The sequence below is a fragment of the Silurus aristotelis genome (assembly GCF_946808225.1).
Source record: "Silurus aristotelis genome assembly, chromosome: 26".
NCBI lineage: Eukaryota > Metazoa > Chordata > Actinopteri > Siluriformes > Siluridae > Silurus > Silurus aristotelis.
The window spans coordinates 6,829,496-6,847,332 of NC_139599.1; the positions used below are offsets into that span (position 1 = coordinate 6,829,496).

The following is a 17,837-nucleotide window of genomic DNA, read 5'->3' on the forward strand; positions in this document are numbered from 1 at the left end:
CACATTTTTGGGTTTTAGTTTTGGTTTTGGTTTTGAACCACTACAGTCCAACTTTGAGTCAATTAGATAAAAAAGTATTATTTAAAGCTAACAAACGATGTATTAATACATTTTAAAGATTAAACATTTTAGTTACAGTGCTCTTTATTGGGTCTCTTAAAATTTTATTTTTACGTCATTCATAGCTCCACTTCATGGATTTCACAAGCTGTCATTATTATTATTATTATTATTATTATTATTATTATTATTATTATTATTATTATATTTCTTAATATTCAAGTTAATCTTCCCGTGGGTTTACCACCTGCAGGAGGGACCGTAAGGGACGGTGCTGTGAGGATTGGGCAGCAGTCGAAGGCGGGGGCCTGCTTAGACTGCTGCCCCCGCGACCTGAATTACGGATAAGCGGGAGAAAATGAATGAATGAATATTTAAGTTAATGTCAAGTTAGGCCACTTTAACTGAACTAGTTTAATTCGAACCTCAATAACTCCTATCACTTATGTCAACTTGGAGATTAAAATTGCTCAATAGTCACTTTATCCAGTGACATGCAGTGAGGTTAGGGCACTGGAGAGAGAGTCAGATTTTTAAATATAGAAACTCCAAAAAGATTATTTAATTCTCAATAACTTGGATTGATTAGGCAATATTAATTCATTGTTTATTTAATTAATATTGCATTGTTTATGCACACATAACCTGTTCAAACCACATTTTATTCCCCGGTTTTAAGTGTTTTTTTTTAAGTGTAATTTTCATTATCACTTGGTGGATACATGCAGGCTGACCCAAGGAAAAACACGTTTCATTTTCGAACGGCTCCTGTTACCAGTACAGTTCAAATATTTACTCGTTCAACAAAAATGCAACCTTTAATTATACATTAAATTTTACATAGTGGGTTGTACATTTCCCACCTAGGTTTTAGTGGTGATCTACCTGAATCACAGCTGTGCTGCTCACATACCTCACCTCTAGCAGAAGCATCAGTATTACCCTAAATGACCCTGGGTTTTCTGCATTTTTGTACTATTTTTTGAGTTCCCCAAAAAAGGAAACCCCGGTGATTATGTGGTAATCCCTCCTGTAAAATTTGTGTTTGTGTGCAGGAAAGAAAAAATCTACAACCAATTAATTCAATCAATTTCTTTGCCTCGTGTCACTAATTTGGAATCTGATGGTTAAAGCTACAAGTTTCTTTGACATTGGCAACACATGATGGCTGAAATATAATTGTATAGAACCTCAAACATAAACATACAGTACTGGAAGCAATGCAGCCAAGAGGAAAGCTATAAAATAAAGAGACTTTCCTACTGGTAATAATTAAATACATATTCATAATATATATATATATATATATATATATATATATATATATATATATATATATATATATATATATATATATATATATATATATAAATATGTCAGTGATTCTGAATTGAGGCCAGCAGAGAAGGCTGGTCATAACATTCTTCCACTGGAAATAATTTACTTAGACTATGGAAGGCAATGACATGCAAATAAGAATCTATAAACAGTATATTGGTCCCAGGATGTCCTTATCTGAGATTAAATGAGATTGCACAGCCAAAGATAAGGCAGAGACTTACAAATGTTTTAATGATCAGCGTTTTTTCAGAACGTTACTTTAATATAGTTGCTGGATTTATGTTCTATGCTTGTAATGTTTCAACAATATATATATATTTCATTTCATTTCCTCTTCTCCCGCTTATCCGTAATTCGGGTCGCGGGGGCAGCAGTCTAAGCAGATTCCTCAGACACTTCTCCGTGTCCAGGAAACGGGCTGTCAAGGCCTTTCGACTGCTGCCCAATCCTCTCAGCACCTGTCCCTTACGGTCCCTCCTGCAGGTGGTGAGCCCACGGGAAGGTGGACCCACGTTGCGCCGACGTCACGGTCCTTGATTTATTTTTCTCGTAAGGGTCCCCTGGAGCATAGAGGGTTAAGGGCCTTGCTCAAGGGCCCAAGAGTGGCAGCTTGGCTATCTATCTATATATATATATATATATATATATATATATATATATATATATATATATATATATATATATATATGAGTATACATGAGTATGTGTTTATTTTTATTTATTTATAAATTTTATTTTATTTTATTTGTTTTTTTTTTTGACTCGGTCGCAGAATCCAGAATCTTTCGAATTTGAATGCATTCCCAATTTAGGTCTTGTTTCTAATGTCCATTTCTTGCTCTGTTCTTGTATGTTTTAGGAAGTACAGTACACATAATGTTTTGTCACGTGTCAAATCACCCGCTTCCTGAGAGAAGGGCGAGGATACGACGGGGCGGGGTTGAAATATGCTAGTGACGTCATCCCCATTAGAGCCAATGAGCTGTTTGGGATTGCGCGCAAAATTTGAAAGTTACCCGGAAGTGCCAGCTTTCAGCTTTCAGCAGAAGCAGGTGGAGGAGCGGCAGCGGGGATGTTTTTGAATGAAAGAGGATTTATTTAGACAAAGTGGTTTGCTGACGCGCTTAACAAATATAGAAATATATATATACAACACTACAAACAGCACTCTTATATGTATTTGGTAAGAACCGAGTCGTTTTAGTGCTGGTTTTGGCGTTGACATTTTGTGTTTTGACATTTTGGAAACGAAGTTCCAACAACAGCAGGAAACAGTGAGCGACTTTAGTGCGAATTGTGTTTCTTTATTTGTCTCTTTGTTCGTTTATTAATTAATTTATTTATCTATCGAGACTTTGGAGCTGAACTGTAAGCTTGTTCGATGATCTATGAATGGCTCCATGTTGACCGTTAGCGGTTCTCGTTCCAGTCTTATCAATGCAATTACTGAACCACTGCCCTTAATATGGCCGTTCAGCTCAAAGCAACAAAAAACATCTAGATTCATTATTCAAATCTGCAGTCTAATTTCCTGTTTTGTGTTTATCCACTCTACTTTAAAATCCACCTGCCATGTAAACTGTTTTGTGTTTATTTTCTCCAGGGATGTTGAAGTTTAAATATGGAGGACATGGCAGCCATAAGGATCTGGCCTTGGTGGAGGACATCACCAGCCGCTGCTCAAGACTTAACCAGCTCTTACAGGTATAAACATGAGCAAAAAGGTTTTTGTGTCATTTCATTGTTAAACTATTGAATTAAGTGGATGCGATATTTGGCAAGTGAGTGAGGGAGGGAGAAAAGAACAATGCTGCAGGCAAAACTGTCAAACCTTCATCCATCTCTACAACTTCTCTATCATCTTCTTCTTCTTTCGGCTGCTCCCATTAGGGGTCGCCACAGCGGATCATCCGTCTCCATACCCCCCTGTCCTCTACATCTGCCTCTTTCAACCCAACTACCTGCATGTCTTCCCTCACCACATCCATTAACCTTCTTCTTAGCCTTCCTCTTTTCCTCCTTCCTGGTGTCTCCATCCTCAGATTTCTCCTACCGATATACCCCATGTCCCTCCTCTGAACATGTCCAAACCATCTCAATCTCGCCTCCCTCGCTTTGTCTCCAAAACATATCTCTACAACTTCTCTATACTGATACAAATTAAGCATTTCGTTGGTATCAGTCAATTGTTTATGCTGTGAAGATTTTTGTTTGTTTGTCACATATACATTACAGAACAGTGCGATTTTTTTTCTTTGCATATCCCAGCTTGTTAGGAAGCTGGGGTCAGAGCACAGGATCAGTCATGGTTCATTACCCCTGGAGTAGAGAGGGTTGAGGGCCTTGCTCAAGGGTCCGACAGTGGCAGTTTGGTGGTGCTTGATCCGCCGACCCTAAAATCAGTAACCCAGAGCCTTAACCGTTTCCGGTAATTTTGTTGTTGTTAGTGCTGTTGATTCTGTAACGCAAGACACAGCATCCATTACAAACAATTTGAAGAACAAAGTCGACTTTAATGGTATAATGCAATAATGTTCTCTGTAGTAGTCAAATGATCAAAACAGAGAAATTATTTGGTGCAATCATTATTAGGGACACTGCATTATCTTAAACCGCCTGCTGTATATGTTACTGTCTTATGATTATGATCTTATAAACTTTCGAATCCTCTTGAGAGAAATGGCATCGGAATGAATGCTGAATTTTTTTTCTCTTAAAAACTTTTGCTCTTTTTATCCATAATAAAAAAGGAATTATACATTTTTCGACGATTAGCGTTTTTTTTTTTAAGAACGTTACTTCAATATAGTTGCTGGATTTATGCTCTATGTTTGTAACCTTTGGCTGTGTTTTCTTGGTAAAACAACAACAAAAAAAAGGATACTTGATTATCTGATAATTCTTTCCTTGCTGTGAAAAATTTGAATAATATTGTACACATTTAAAGAATTATATTAAGATTCAGTTTGTTTGATTGTGTTTTTGTTTTATAGCTGAAGATGTAAACTGCTGAATTTAGGAATTTAAGAATTCCTGCATTACCATTATAATTGACTTCCAGTCTGCAGAGTTTTGAGAAATGCATCAATAATTCTGCAATAAAAACACAGGGCAAAGCTAACTAAGAATCATTTCGCTATGTGCCTCTCTTGATTTCAGATGGGATTCAGATGTATTGAGGCTATGATTGATAGCCTCCGAGTTTAAAGGCACTTATAAAGGCAAATAATTCTTGTCTCTGGTAATCAGACATGCAAACGTATGCAGACTTTTTTAGTCATATGTGGTTCTTCCACATGTGGTTCACAATAGTATGGAATGTCTTAGGATGTGGAAGCAGTGAATGTTTCATTTCATTGAAGTCACATTACCCAAACAAGTTGCATCATGGCAGTGCACCTGTGCACAAAGCCAGCGCCATGATTATATGGTTTTTCATGGTTTTGGGGTGGAGGATCTTAAGTGGCCTTCTATAGAGCTGTGACTGCAACATCATCATTACCTGACTTTCCACACTCCAAAATCTAGTGTCCCATCTGTTCAGAAGAGTCGTTATAAAGGATATTATAACAACTGAATGTGGACTCGGATGTTCAAAACATACAAATCTTACGGTCAAGTGTCCACAAGTTTATACAGTGATATAGACGGTTATTTTGAATGGCTAGAATCTCTTCTGTCTGTGTTTTGCTTTATGCTGTTATATCGTTGTAATGATGCTCTAGGGGAAGACCAGTGCGTACGGCTCGGCTGGAGGAAGCGAGTTGAGGAGGGAGACCCTGTTAGATGCTTTGCTTCTACTCCATCAAGAGTGCAGCTCTCCAGAGCTCATGAAAATCAAGCATGTGGCCAGATTTGTCAACAAATGTAAGTCCTTACAACCTGATATCCGGTTTATTAAAAAGTTAATGCTAGAGTGTGCTCGCTTAAATTTTTTTATTGTTCAAGATAATGTGCGGTTCATATCGGTGCAGTATATAGAGATATATTTTTTTTAACACTTTCTGTGTGTGTGTCAGTCTCAGATGTGGTGGCAGAGCTCCAGCAGTTGCAGCCGTCCAAGAAAGATTTCGAGGTGAGAGGAGTGGTGGGCCGGGGCCGTTTCGCAGAGGTGCAGGTGGTGAAAGAGAAGACCACAGGAGACGTGTATGCCATGAAGGTGATGGACAAGGATTGCCTGCGCACACAGGACAACGTAAGACACCTCCGAACTATTATGGGTTCTAACCAAGCTAATGAACAACCAAAATAAAATAAAACTATTGAGCAAAATATAAAATGTGCAGTCTGACCTCAAAATAAAATAAAAAAGCTTTTCCTTATTAAATGTTGTTAAATGTCCTGAACCAAGCAAAGTCTTCTAATTTGATGTAATAATCCAATAAAGGTGGTGCTGCTGCAAAAAATCTGCCATTGCCTCACTCACTTTTGCTCAGCATGACTATAATTCAGCCTGTTTACTGTATGTTTTTTCCATTCCTGTCTCTCCTCTAGGTGGCGTTCTACGAGGAGGAGCGGGCCATTCTGGCTCTCAGCACCAGTCCCTGGATACCGCAGCTCCAGCATGCCTTTCAGGACCAGGATAATGTTTACTTAGTAAGTCCAATTAGACTCACGTGAACTATTCGAACACAACTTGGGTTTAAACTCGAGTTCGGTACTTCGATCGAACGCTACAAATCCCAGGGTGCGGTCCTGGGAATTCAACACTGAGCTTCACAAACGCTATTCATGTAAGAAAGGAAGTCATTCCCAAACAACATGACTTGTTCTAATGGTCATGTGACTTCCTGTTTCAGGCTTTTACAATGGTCAGGAATCTTTAACCTGCAGCTATATGCATATATATTAAGCTAAGACGAGGCTGAATTAATTTTTTATATTTAAAAATCAAAGCTCGTGGTCATTTACAGATCTAAAAACAGCAGCACTTTCCTGTACAGTTAATTGGTCTGCTTGCTTTCTTTATTTTGTGGATCTTGGATACATTTTTTATGGCCTGGAAATGAGCTCCTGAGCAGGAACAGAGATGATCACATCTGAGTTTTTATGTGTGACTCATAAAGCAGCCACAGTTTGAACAGAGAAAGGCAGGTGAATTCGCCTGTCAGGCAGCGCAGCGCACTAAAAATACAAAACAAACACGTGCTTTGCATAATGTAGAAAATACGGCATGCAGTACCGCAACATCCATAGAACCAACGCTTTAAATTTCATCTCGTGAGACTCTGCCCTCTACACAAGACCTGTTTAGGTGGAATGAATGGGCTGTTTTATAATTAGTGTCGTGGTCAGGAATGACCTCAGTTCTTTTTTTTTTTTTCTTTTTTTTTAAGGTATTTAAGTGGTATTTTTTATTATTTCTTTCCCCAGCTGAATAATAGAGCACATGAATGGAGGCCGACTCAGACACTTCTCTTTCTCTTTGCAGTTGGTAAAATTTTGTTGCGTCACATTATTGCCCTAGAAAGAAAGCTGTTAGTTCTCTTATAAAATCATGATTCAGAGAAATCGAGAGTTGCATAAAGCTTTCAGTTCATTTCTGAGAAACCTCCCTGTTATTACCACTCGATGCACCGCCATTGATTGTGTTCTTTGCTTGGAATCAATTTTGTCCTGCTTCTCCAAACTCTGTGCCTCTGAGATCTGTGTTACAGTGACCAAAGAAGGTACGGATACAGCATTTAATGCTGGGAATGTTTAAGAGGAGCCACAAAGTTACTGCGCTTCCTGTACAGTAAAATATTCAGATTCCACTTCTTGCCAATTGTCATGCTTATTATTATCCACTAGAGGGACTCTTAACCATCTTGGGCAGGGGTGGGCAATTAATTTTTACAAGGGGCCACACGAACGATAATATTTTAGGGATGCACCGAAATGAAAATTCTTGGCCGAAACCAAAAACCAAAAAATGAGGAAACCAAGGCCAAAACCGAAACACCAAAAGAAAAGATTGTCAATTTTTAGAACCATTGCATTTATGGCTATAAATGAGTACTAACCTCACTAAAATTAATGCATTGCAATTCAAAGAATAAATCAATTACAAAAGTGTTTTATTTATTATAAATTATTGTTATTTATTTGTTACCATTCATAGTATTGACAGACAGGCAGCGGTCAATTATTATTAGCAACGGGTCTGTTAAACAAAAATAATTGACCGCTGAACGTTTGGAAGCCCATTCAAGTGAATGGAAGGTTCTAATCTACCGCATTAAGAAAAACCGTGTAATAAATAATATTATATTATAATCATTATTATTTTCGGGATCCACGGGGAATGTTTCAAAGATCAACCCGTCGAGCCACTAGAGACCACTGATCTAAGGCAATGAATTCCATCATTTTTTGTGTTATGCCTTTTGCCTTGGCACCATCACTGGAAAACTTTCCTGCCTTTTCAAAAACGTCCTCTACAGACCGAGTGCGCATGCTCAGATCGACTTTACTTTTCTGCGCCGCGTTCTTCTCATATTTAGAATGGCAATCGGGATGTTTGGATTTCAGGTGATAAATTAAACCCGACTTGGAGAAACTCTTTGCAGATACACCCCCTCTTGAACTTTCAGCATTGCATGTTTTGCACATCTCTCTCCGCACACCGCAGACATGTTGCTCTTATCCAGATAACCGTGTGCTGCTGCGCTTTTTTATTGCGTCATTACAATTGTGTTTCTGCCGTGTTGTTTTTGGTGATTTAGGTATTTCGGCCGAAAATGTTCGGTGGACGAATTTTCAGTGCATCCCTGTAATTTATGATTGGCCTCACGCGGGCCGGACAGGGACGTACAAAGGGGCGGATGTGGCCTGCGGGCCGTAGTTTGCCCAGGTCTGATCTTGAGTCTTCTTATAAATATACATGAATTATTATTTTCATCCAGATTCCCCTCGTAAGGCACACAAACATTTGAAAAGATTATTAGAGTAAAATGTATTATAATTCTTTCTTCAAAGATTAGATATTGGTGCTCCAGATTTTATAATTGATAATTGTAGAAACCGCAAATGAAGGGTGCTGGATTCTGCCTTATTTGAACTTCATTAAATATTTAGTATTCAGATGCATATTCATTATAATTTGTCTTTTTTTTTTTTAAGCAAATTAATGCGTTCTTGGTGATGACATTTTGCTTGAATTTACATGCAGTGTATGGACAAAAGTGTTGACTTTTCCAGCTATATGTAGTGCACGACCCCCGACGACCCCCCCCCCCCATCAACTTTAACCCAAACCTCTTCCAGCTTGAGGATGCTTATGTACATGAAGCCAGCACTGTAAAGACATGGTCTGGAAGGAAAGATGATGAGTCCCACTATAGAGCTCTTCCCTCAAACGTCTTTGGGATGAATTGTAACACACCTTTGTGGAACGAGTACAAATCTCTACAAACCCATTATAAAGTCTAGTGGAACATTTAACCAGAAGAGTGGAGGTTATTATAACAGCAAATGGAGACTAGATTTGTGGAATGGGATGTTTAAAAAGCACATCTGGATCTTATGGTCAGATGTCCCCAAGCTTTTTTTTCCATGTATACAGGATTCTATTCATTGTATTTATAGTGAATGATGTTTTATGGTGAATTCCAGCAGCTTCAAGATGTGTAATGTAGCCGTGTAACGTGTCAAATGTAGGCATTAGACCACTATTGTAACAAAATCTGTCATACTTTTTCCACGCACAAACCGATTATATCTTAACTGAAACAGACAAGCGACATCTTTTGCCCCCGAGCGCCTAGTGGTTACTGTAAAACCCTGTATATACAGACACTACAGATTCTATAGGGGGATTTTTTTTTAAAGCTCTTTCAGGAGTGTTTCACACGTGGCTCACCTTTTGTATGTAAAATTTGCCATTCGAATGTTAAGTGGTTATACTGGTGCAACATTTCATCCCGTCGCATTAAAGAATGGATACGAATCGAATTCCATGTAACTGTGTTACAAAAAACATAAAAAAAATTCAAAGGACTTAATCGAATCTTATCAGGTTTAATAAGTTTGCACGTGACAACGGTTTTCCACTGCGAAGTCTCCAGTGCGAATTTTAAGGTATCTCTCTAAACCAGCCATTTCACATAGAACGGGATTTCCCTGGCTACGCATTGTTCCCCCCCCCCCCCCCCCAAGCCCCCTGCATGTATGTTTTCACACGCAGTTCGAATGGATCTTGTTTTCCGTGAAGCCCCTGTGAAGCCCCCACTCATGTGCGGGGTGTGGTGAGATTTAGAAGAAGCGGGATTCTCACGAGAGTAAACCAAGACATCTCTATCTGCGCAAATGATTTTTCTTATTCAAGCGTAAAAAAAAAAACCAACCTTCCATCCACCCTCTTCTTACTGCTCGCTTCCTTAAACATGACCTGTGCATATTAAATCAAAAGAGAGGGGAAAAAAAAAAGAACGGAACATAAAATAAAAAATCCACCCAAATCTGTCATTGTCTAAACACCGGAGTTAAAAGACCCTCACTACCTTGTTGCTAGGTAACGTGGACTAGAATGCTGCGGCTGCCGTTTACGGTCTGGCAGCTCTGCCTCCCATTCATGGTGTGTGTGCCCGAATGCATCACTACACATTCTCAAAGCTCCTGTGTGTTATTGGGGGAATGTGAGTGAGACAACACACACACACACACACACACACACACACACACACACACACACACACACACACACACACACACACACACAGCTCTGTTAGAGCTCTGCAGAGTGCCCATTCTAGAAACCACAAGGTCTCTGCATGGTTCTGTGGTGCACATCAAACCTCAGGGAATTTGACACTGATGTGCTGGAGCCATTGTTCTGAAGGGTCCTAAATCACAGCTTTAAAAAAAAAAAAATTTTTATGTGAAGGTCTGACCAGAGCCAGAGTGTCATCACACCGTACTGAATCAGACATATCACATCCAACTGCACACGGGGCCGAGCACGCATCTGACAGGCGATCTCTTGGAACAGATTGGAGCAGCCATGTATCTGATCTGATGTCTTTGAGAAAGCGAAAAGCGGGCAATTTCGATTTAAAACCTTCAAGCGCAGCAGTGGTGCTGTGAAACTTCACGCAGTTATCTCATAAAATAAGGGGTATTAAGTAAATAAGTATTCAGGCACTCGTGCTTTTATTTAAGATGAGATCGATCTTTTGCCAGAGGCTGCTTTAGATTACAAGAACAAAATAAGACTAAATTAAATCTAATTAAAAAAAAATATATATATTTATTTATATTTTTATATATGGGATTCTCTTTCACTCCTCCATAATGACATCATGGATGTTAGACACATGGCACTTCTCCACCTTCTGCTTGAGGATACCCCACAGGTGCTCAACAGTGTTCAGGTCTGAAGTCATACTTGGCCACTCCATCACCATCATAATCACCATCACCTTCAGCTTCACCTTCAGGAAGGCGTTTGTCATCTTGGCAGTGTTTTTGTGGTCGTTATTATGTTGGAAATCCACACATCCACCGTCTTCAGTTTGCTTCTTGCAGCAGTTTTTACTTATTTCCTATTTATGTATGCTATAAATGACATTTATTTGTTCTAAGTCAGAAATGGATTTAGCTTTGAATATGCAAATACTATGGAAATGTCAAGCACTTAAAGTAAAATACGCTTTGACATCCCGAACACAGGCAACTGCCTGATGCAACACAGATGAAGAGATACTGAGAAAGATTTCTGTTTGTGTGTGTGTGTGTGTGTGTGTGTGTGTGTGTGTGTGTGTGTGTGTGTGTGTGTGTGTGTGTGTTTGTGGATTAGTCACATCCTTCATGTTGCTGGCGGGTCTTATGAATAATGCGTGACAGTTTTTGCATATTGAACAAGTTTGTAAATGGCAAAACACAAAACTTTTTTTTTTTAATCAGTTATTTACCAGTAAACTAATTCTTCAAGCTTAGTTTTGCTGTAAGTATTGTCAGTTTAAACACTTTTTGTACAAGATGTTAATTCATTTTCTGTAACAGCAGCTCTGAAAGCTGCACCGTCTGCAAAAAGAAAGACTAGTGACAAAATGGCTGTGTATCGGTTCTATAACTCAAGTAATAACCGGAAGAAATATGATTTGTGAACTTTCCACAAAATCTTAAAAAAATTATATATTGGCAAGTAACAGTTTTGAGTAAAATAATTTTTTTTTAAAGACTACTGTTCAATATTTTTTGCTTATTTCATGCAAATATCTTTTTTAAGGAAACATAGCTATCTTATTATCCAAGACAATTTAAAGCTTGACAAGAGGCTTAATTGCCTTTCATTTGTCATGAAACTAATATGAATTTCATTGAAGAAGAAAAAAGTTTGGAATATTTTCACTTGCTAACAGTGAAGGCAATTTGTAAAATAGAAAAAAAAAGAATCGAAATGTGAGTGTATGCAACTAAATCCACATAAAAAGATCTGATTATGCTATTTTTTTCCCTATTTTTTTATTAATAAATATCTGCAATATTATATATTTAAAAATTCTTTTATTTACATTTTCTGAGTTTTCTTTATTTTAAAATATTGACCTACTAGGCTGTGCATCTATCTATCTATCTATCTATCTATCTATCTATCTATCTATCTATCTATCTATCTATCTATCTATCTATCTATCTATCTATCTATCTATCTATCTATCTATATATATTTTTTTTTTTTATTGGATTTTTAAATATTTGTATAATTTTTTTATATGAAATTTTTTTGTGGTAACATCCTCACTTTAGGTTGTGTTTCGATTATCTTACTTTAACAGCAGCGTTCTCATGACTAACCTGGCATTCATGTAATATACAAAGCTCATGTTGAGAGCTGCTGGTGCAATTCATGCGTTTGTTGCTTGCATGGCAAAATACTTTCATGATGATCGTAGGGTCATTTTGATGAAGAGTTTTTGTTGTTGTTGATGAAGAGTTAATATGGCTTAATGGCCAAGATGTATTCAAAACCCATATAGTGAAACAAAAAACAACAACGCAGGGTTCAGTCCTAGTCCAGCGGATAAATGACAGATCTGGCAACTCTGTGTGTCGGTAAATAAGTTCAGTTCAATTACAGTGCCATTCAGCTGTAAATAACGGTCATCAACCCGTGAGTCATTCATCCTAACTGTAGCTCTTGGTATTTAGGTAATGCTCATGTTCTAATGAGTAGATTAAAGGTGCAGTTTGTAATTATTGGAAGTGTTTCTAGGCCGGTCACAAGTACACCATTTCAAAAGTACCTTTTAAAGCTGTGAATCATGGTGTTGCCATGCAATGGATCAGGCTTATTTTTAAGGTGAAGTTTTCTGGCTGTAAATTAGCTTTACATAACCCTGAATGGTTTTCTTTTATAAATCAACTCAAGTCAAGTAGGCTTTATTGTCATTTCAACCATATACAGTGCAGTACACGTGAAACAAAACAACCTTTCCCCAGGACCGTGGTGCTAAAGCAAACAACATAAATGAACAAAAGGGAACACAAGGAACACAGAAGTACACATAACTCTGCAACAACACAAAGTGCACATGTGCAACATTTAGTGCAAAAAAAAAAACGGGACAAGGTAAAAGAGTAACGCTATAGCGCCGCCTAGTACAGTACAGAAGGTTGTGCAAAATGGATTGTCCGTATACAAATTAAGTGCCTCTGCATTATATTGAGGAAATGAGTCGACTTCTCGGCGTTTTCAGTGCAACATTAAGTGGCCTTCAGGTAGTGGAAAACTATCAAAAGCTGAAATGAAGCTTCTCAGGTTACCATTTAAACTTAGTAATTATCACTTTAATCACTAATCACAAACATTATTCACCCCCCTGTTTGATTTTTAGATTCTTAAACGCCCTCAGCTCATATCAAAACACGGCTTTATTTAATATAGTGCGCGATACTGAGCGTGATCATTTTGAGCTGCGTGCATTATGTCTTGAAGGGAATTAGAGGAAAGTAGCTGCTCGCCGCTAGCACGTTGACACATTCTCACTAGCCGGCTTATCGGCGCTGCTGAGCCTCACATGCGGAGCGTCGGAAGCACTTAATTCTAATCCACCTGCTGCAGAACTTTAATAGAGAGCGCTATAAACAGATGTGCTGTGCTTGTGGCTGTGTGCGTATGTATGTGTGTGCGTGCTCTAATCTCCCTGAGCGCAGAATGTTATCTGGATTTGTGCCTGTAGGTGATGGAATACCTGCCTGGAGGAGATCTCATGGCACTGCTGAACAGATACGAGGATCAGTTTGACGAGTCGATGGCTCAGTTTTATCTGGCAGAGCTGGTGCAGGCCATCCACACTGTGCACCAGATGGGATACGTCCATAGGTGAGCTGCTTTTTGTTGCGGGTTTCGGTAAGGGGGGAAGTCTTGAAAAAGTGAAAGAGACGGAGCGGAAAAGTATAGTCTGGTTATAATATAGCTTTCTTCATCCAGCTACACAAATCAAAAATGGGTGGAGTTTAAGTAAACCTAAGTTCATTTTTTTTTTGTCTCAAGTGAGATGCAGCACCACTTTCAAGCAGTTTCGTGCAATTAGAATATCTCACTTTAAATATCACACCATAAATATGCTCCAAAAAAGATTTAAACGGCACAACAGATAAGTCTTCACTTCATCGTCTCATAGGCGCCACAGCCATCTGTGGCTAGAAAAGTTGGCCGTGTTCTCAGGGTGGGAAGCACGGCATATTCTTTCTTTCCTGTCATTCACACCAGCAATAGCCAGTCATTGGCATTTGCGAGCTCATGTATGTGTGAGAGGGCAGATATTGCCTTTTTTACTTCCCTGTGACACAGCATAAACAGCAGTAGCTTCCTTATATGTCTGATTTACGACTTTAATTTCAAACAAAAAGGCAACAGCACGTCTTGGATCAAGTGCTATTTTATAAACTGGACAATAACTAAGTCGGACGCCGAATTCTTCAATGGAACCGGCCACAATTATTTAATATTTATTTCAACAAATGCCATTGTCTCATTTATATACCATTTGTATTAGTTTGGTTCTTTTAAAAATAGTCCCTTCATATATCTTAAAACAGAATCCTGTTCCTATTTCACTCAGTTTCTTTCTCCTCAAATGATTCTCTCTTTCCCACCACAGAGATGTAAAACCAGAGAACGTTCTCATCGATCGTACGGGACACGTTAAGCTGGCAGATTTTGGCTCTGCTTCTAAACTGGCCGCGAATAAGTTGGTAATGTTTTCCTTTATTAAGTCGCTTTCCGTTATCAGCTTTTGTTACATTTATAACAGTTTACCAGAGTCTACTGCATTATGACGACATTGATAATCACTACGATAACTGTCATGATGAGCTCATAATTAACAACTGATTTGGTTTTAGGTGGCCTCCTCCAAGCTTCCTGTGGGCACCCAGGACTTCCTCGCACCAGAGGTCCTGTCAGCCCTGAATGGAGGTTCTCAATGTAGTTACGGTCCCGAGTGTGACTGGTGGTCTTTGGGGGTTATTGCGTATGAAATGATCTACATGAAGTCACCGTTCACTGATGGGACCTCTGCTAAAACTATCAACAACATTATGAACTTCCAGGTAAGACCTGCAAGGATTGTTCTCGCAGATATGTGCCTCAAAATACACTATATAGAAAAAAATATTAGGACACTTGTGTTTTTTAGCCATATGTGGTTTTTGCCTAAACACAATCATATAGGATGTCTTTGGGTAAAATTTTCCCTTCTGGAGACCCAAACCTGTATCAGCATCAAAATGCCACAACGTGAGCGATATGAAGATATGATTTACATGGGTTGGAGTGGAAGATCTTGCTGGGTCTGCTATAGAGCTCTGACCTCAACCCTATTAAACACCTTTGGGATGTATTGAAAGGCCGAGTGCACCCAAGGTCTCCTCACCTCACCTACGTCAGTACCTGTCTTTGCTAACACCCTTGTGGCTGAATGAGCACAAACCTCCACCAGCACACTCCAAAATCTGGTGAACATCTTCCCAGAAAAGTGGAGGTTTTTATAACAGCAAATTCTGTCGACAAACTTTTGTCCATATAATGTATAATGCAAGGATTTTTTTTCAGTTTGAATATAATGACTATCAAAGCGAAACAATTACACTTTATGATCATTAATCTCTAATTAAGTTTTACTAAACTTTACAATAATAAAAATTTTTTTTAGTTTTTTTTTAACATTGCTTTGGCAGTTTTAGGTTGCGTTTCCAATTTAGTGAAATCGACTCATTAGAGCTTCCCTCGTTTTGCTTTATTTTTTGCGTACACTGAACCTTGTAAAAGGCAAAAGATTTATGTTCCATTTTTTTAAATTAAAGTTGTTTCCTTATCTCCAAGCGTTATCTGAAGTTCCCTGAGGATCCCAAGGCCACCTCTCAGTTCTTGGACCTGGTTCAGAGTTTGCTGTGTGGGGCACGTGAACGGCTCGGCTATGAGGGCCTGCGCTCTCACCCCTTCTTCTCCAGTATCGACTGGAACGGCCTCAGACGCGGTAAGGATTTAACAGTCACCTTAAAGATTATAATAATTATATTAATCAATTCTAGCTGTAAGAAGGGATTATGGGCTTTATTCGGTGCTGAAATGAGCAGTATGCACAGGATAGACGGGATCGCTGTGATGTAGCGACTTTGCCCGATATCACTGTTGGACCGATGTAGTCCTGGGCTGCACTAAGCAAATTGGAGATGTTGTTTTTTTGAAAATATCACACATGTAGCTGTTGGCCATCTTTTGATTTGTGTCCTACTGATTGATTGATTGTTGTGTGTGAGTTTTATTTGGTGGCAAATGAAGTGTTGTGGGTAGACATTGGAGTGAAACCAGATGTGGTTCTTCCCCAAACTTTTACCACCATTATATATTTGCATAATGGCCATTTCTTGATGCATTTTCAGGCATGCAGGTGTTCTCAGATGGACATCGTGCTAGTTTCTGCCCAGACAATGCAACACATTTTATATACACTTCCACCCACACACAAATATACAGTACATCACACATCCAGATTGGCCACGCTGATAATTTATGAAAAAAAAAAAACAGGTTTGAAAGGATTTCAGCTTTTGTTTTGCATTATATGCCCACTATTAATAAGGGTGATTACAATCCATTGGTATTGGTTTCAAGATATGAGAGTTACAGAAAAGCTTTCTTATTCAATCTAGACCAGCAATGATTTAAATTCCTGAATCATGTACAGCAAATAAGAGGGTGTTGATTGGGGCATGGGTTAGGGGTTACAAGCATGCCCTGTTATCGAATAATTTTTATGCTTATAGTGGTTAATATTATTGATTATACAGGATTAACAGGGAGCGATACGATAATGGAAATGCAGAAACATTATGACTGTATGAGTTTCGATTCAGAACAGCTTTAGTCTTGCTGTCATGAGATGTGTTCTGTTTAATTTTGGGGCATTCTTTCAAAAGAAAAGCCTTGTAAGTATTAATTAAAGGATGATATTGGAAGTATATTTGTTACAGAAATCTAGTTTGTACCCTGCGCTCCAGAAGGTTCTCTACAGATCACATTTCTGATCTTGTTTTAGAATTTGTTCAATTAGTAAATGACAAGCATCTATTCCAAACAAAATGGCTGCCCGCATCTTACGGAGTCACCATATGAGCAGTAAGTAATTTGCACAGACACGAATAAGAAAGCTGGTTGAATTTGGGTGTATTTATTTGTCGGTTTGTTTAGAAACAGACATTTCTTTATATGCTTTAAAGTAAAGTTTAATACAAGCCGTGATGCTCATTATGGTGGTCTGAGTAGTCTGAATGTAGTATGCATAATATCTGTGTCTAATGGACAAACTATTGGTCTCTATTTTATTTTCTTTGTCTATGTAAGTGTGTATACACATGCTCATGTGTGTTGGCACACATTTATGCCAAAAGTTTGAGCAAATTTTCAGCTTTGTCAAATTTGCCAGGGCTTCATCAAAATGTTCATTTCTGTTCCCATCAAACGTACCAAGTTGCCATTGCTAACGTGTTACATGTACGTAGCTCGACGTTTCTCATTGTGATTTTGTAAAGGCAGAGAGACACAAAATGTTGGAAATATCAGAATTTACCAGAGATGTCAGGATTAGTTTGCTAAGAAAAAAAGAGTACACTCTGTATGACTCAAATGAAACTCTAATTGCACCTACCATCCTACCATTAGCCAGCCAAATTCTCTAAATAGATTTTTTCCATGATGCCCATTGAGTCTGTTAACATTTACATAACAACCTGATATAAGTTTCGAAACCTGGAGGTGAGAAACTGCATTTTATTGAGGCATGCGATTGCATAGGGTGTCCTTGGATGTGGTGGGATTACATTTTCCAGGCAGTGATGCGTCTGTTTAGGATTCTCTCAATAGTACCTTCTCAGAAAGTTTTCCAGCCATATGCGGTTCTTCCCCAAACTGGTACCACAATGTCGAGGCACATGATTGTATAGGACGT

At 38.5% G+C, this 17,837-nt stretch overlaps 1 protein-coding gene across 5 annotated transcripts in view; it reads left to right on the top strand.

Annotated features, from left to right (window-relative positions):
* Positions 1-2,412: 2,412 nt before the first annotated feature.
* cita (citron rho-interacting serine/threonine kinase a) overlaps positions 2,413-17,837 on the top strand; it is a 101,321-nt gene continuing 85,896 nt past the window's right edge. For all 5 annotated transcript variants that reach the window (XM_083531682.1, XM_083531683.1, XM_083531685.1 and 2 more), the window contains exons 1-9: positions 2,413-2,584; positions 3,005-3,105; positions 5,127-5,268; positions 5,421-5,596; positions 5,896-5,997; positions 13,566-13,708; positions 14,490-14,583; positions 14,734-14,940; positions 15,713-15,866. In XM_083531682.1, the coding sequence (XP_083387808.1) occupies positions 3,007-3,105; positions 5,127-5,268; positions 5,421-5,596; positions 5,896-5,997; positions 13,566-13,708; positions 14,490-14,583; positions 14,734-14,940; positions 15,713-15,866 (1,117 nt within the window). In that variant the 5' untranslated portion in view covers positions 2,413-2,584; positions 3,005-3,006. The remainder of the gene's footprint in view (positions 2,585-3,004; positions 3,106-5,126; positions 5,269-5,420; positions 5,597-5,895; positions 5,998-13,565; positions 13,709-14,489; positions 14,584-14,733; positions 14,941-15,712; positions 15,867-17,837) is intronic.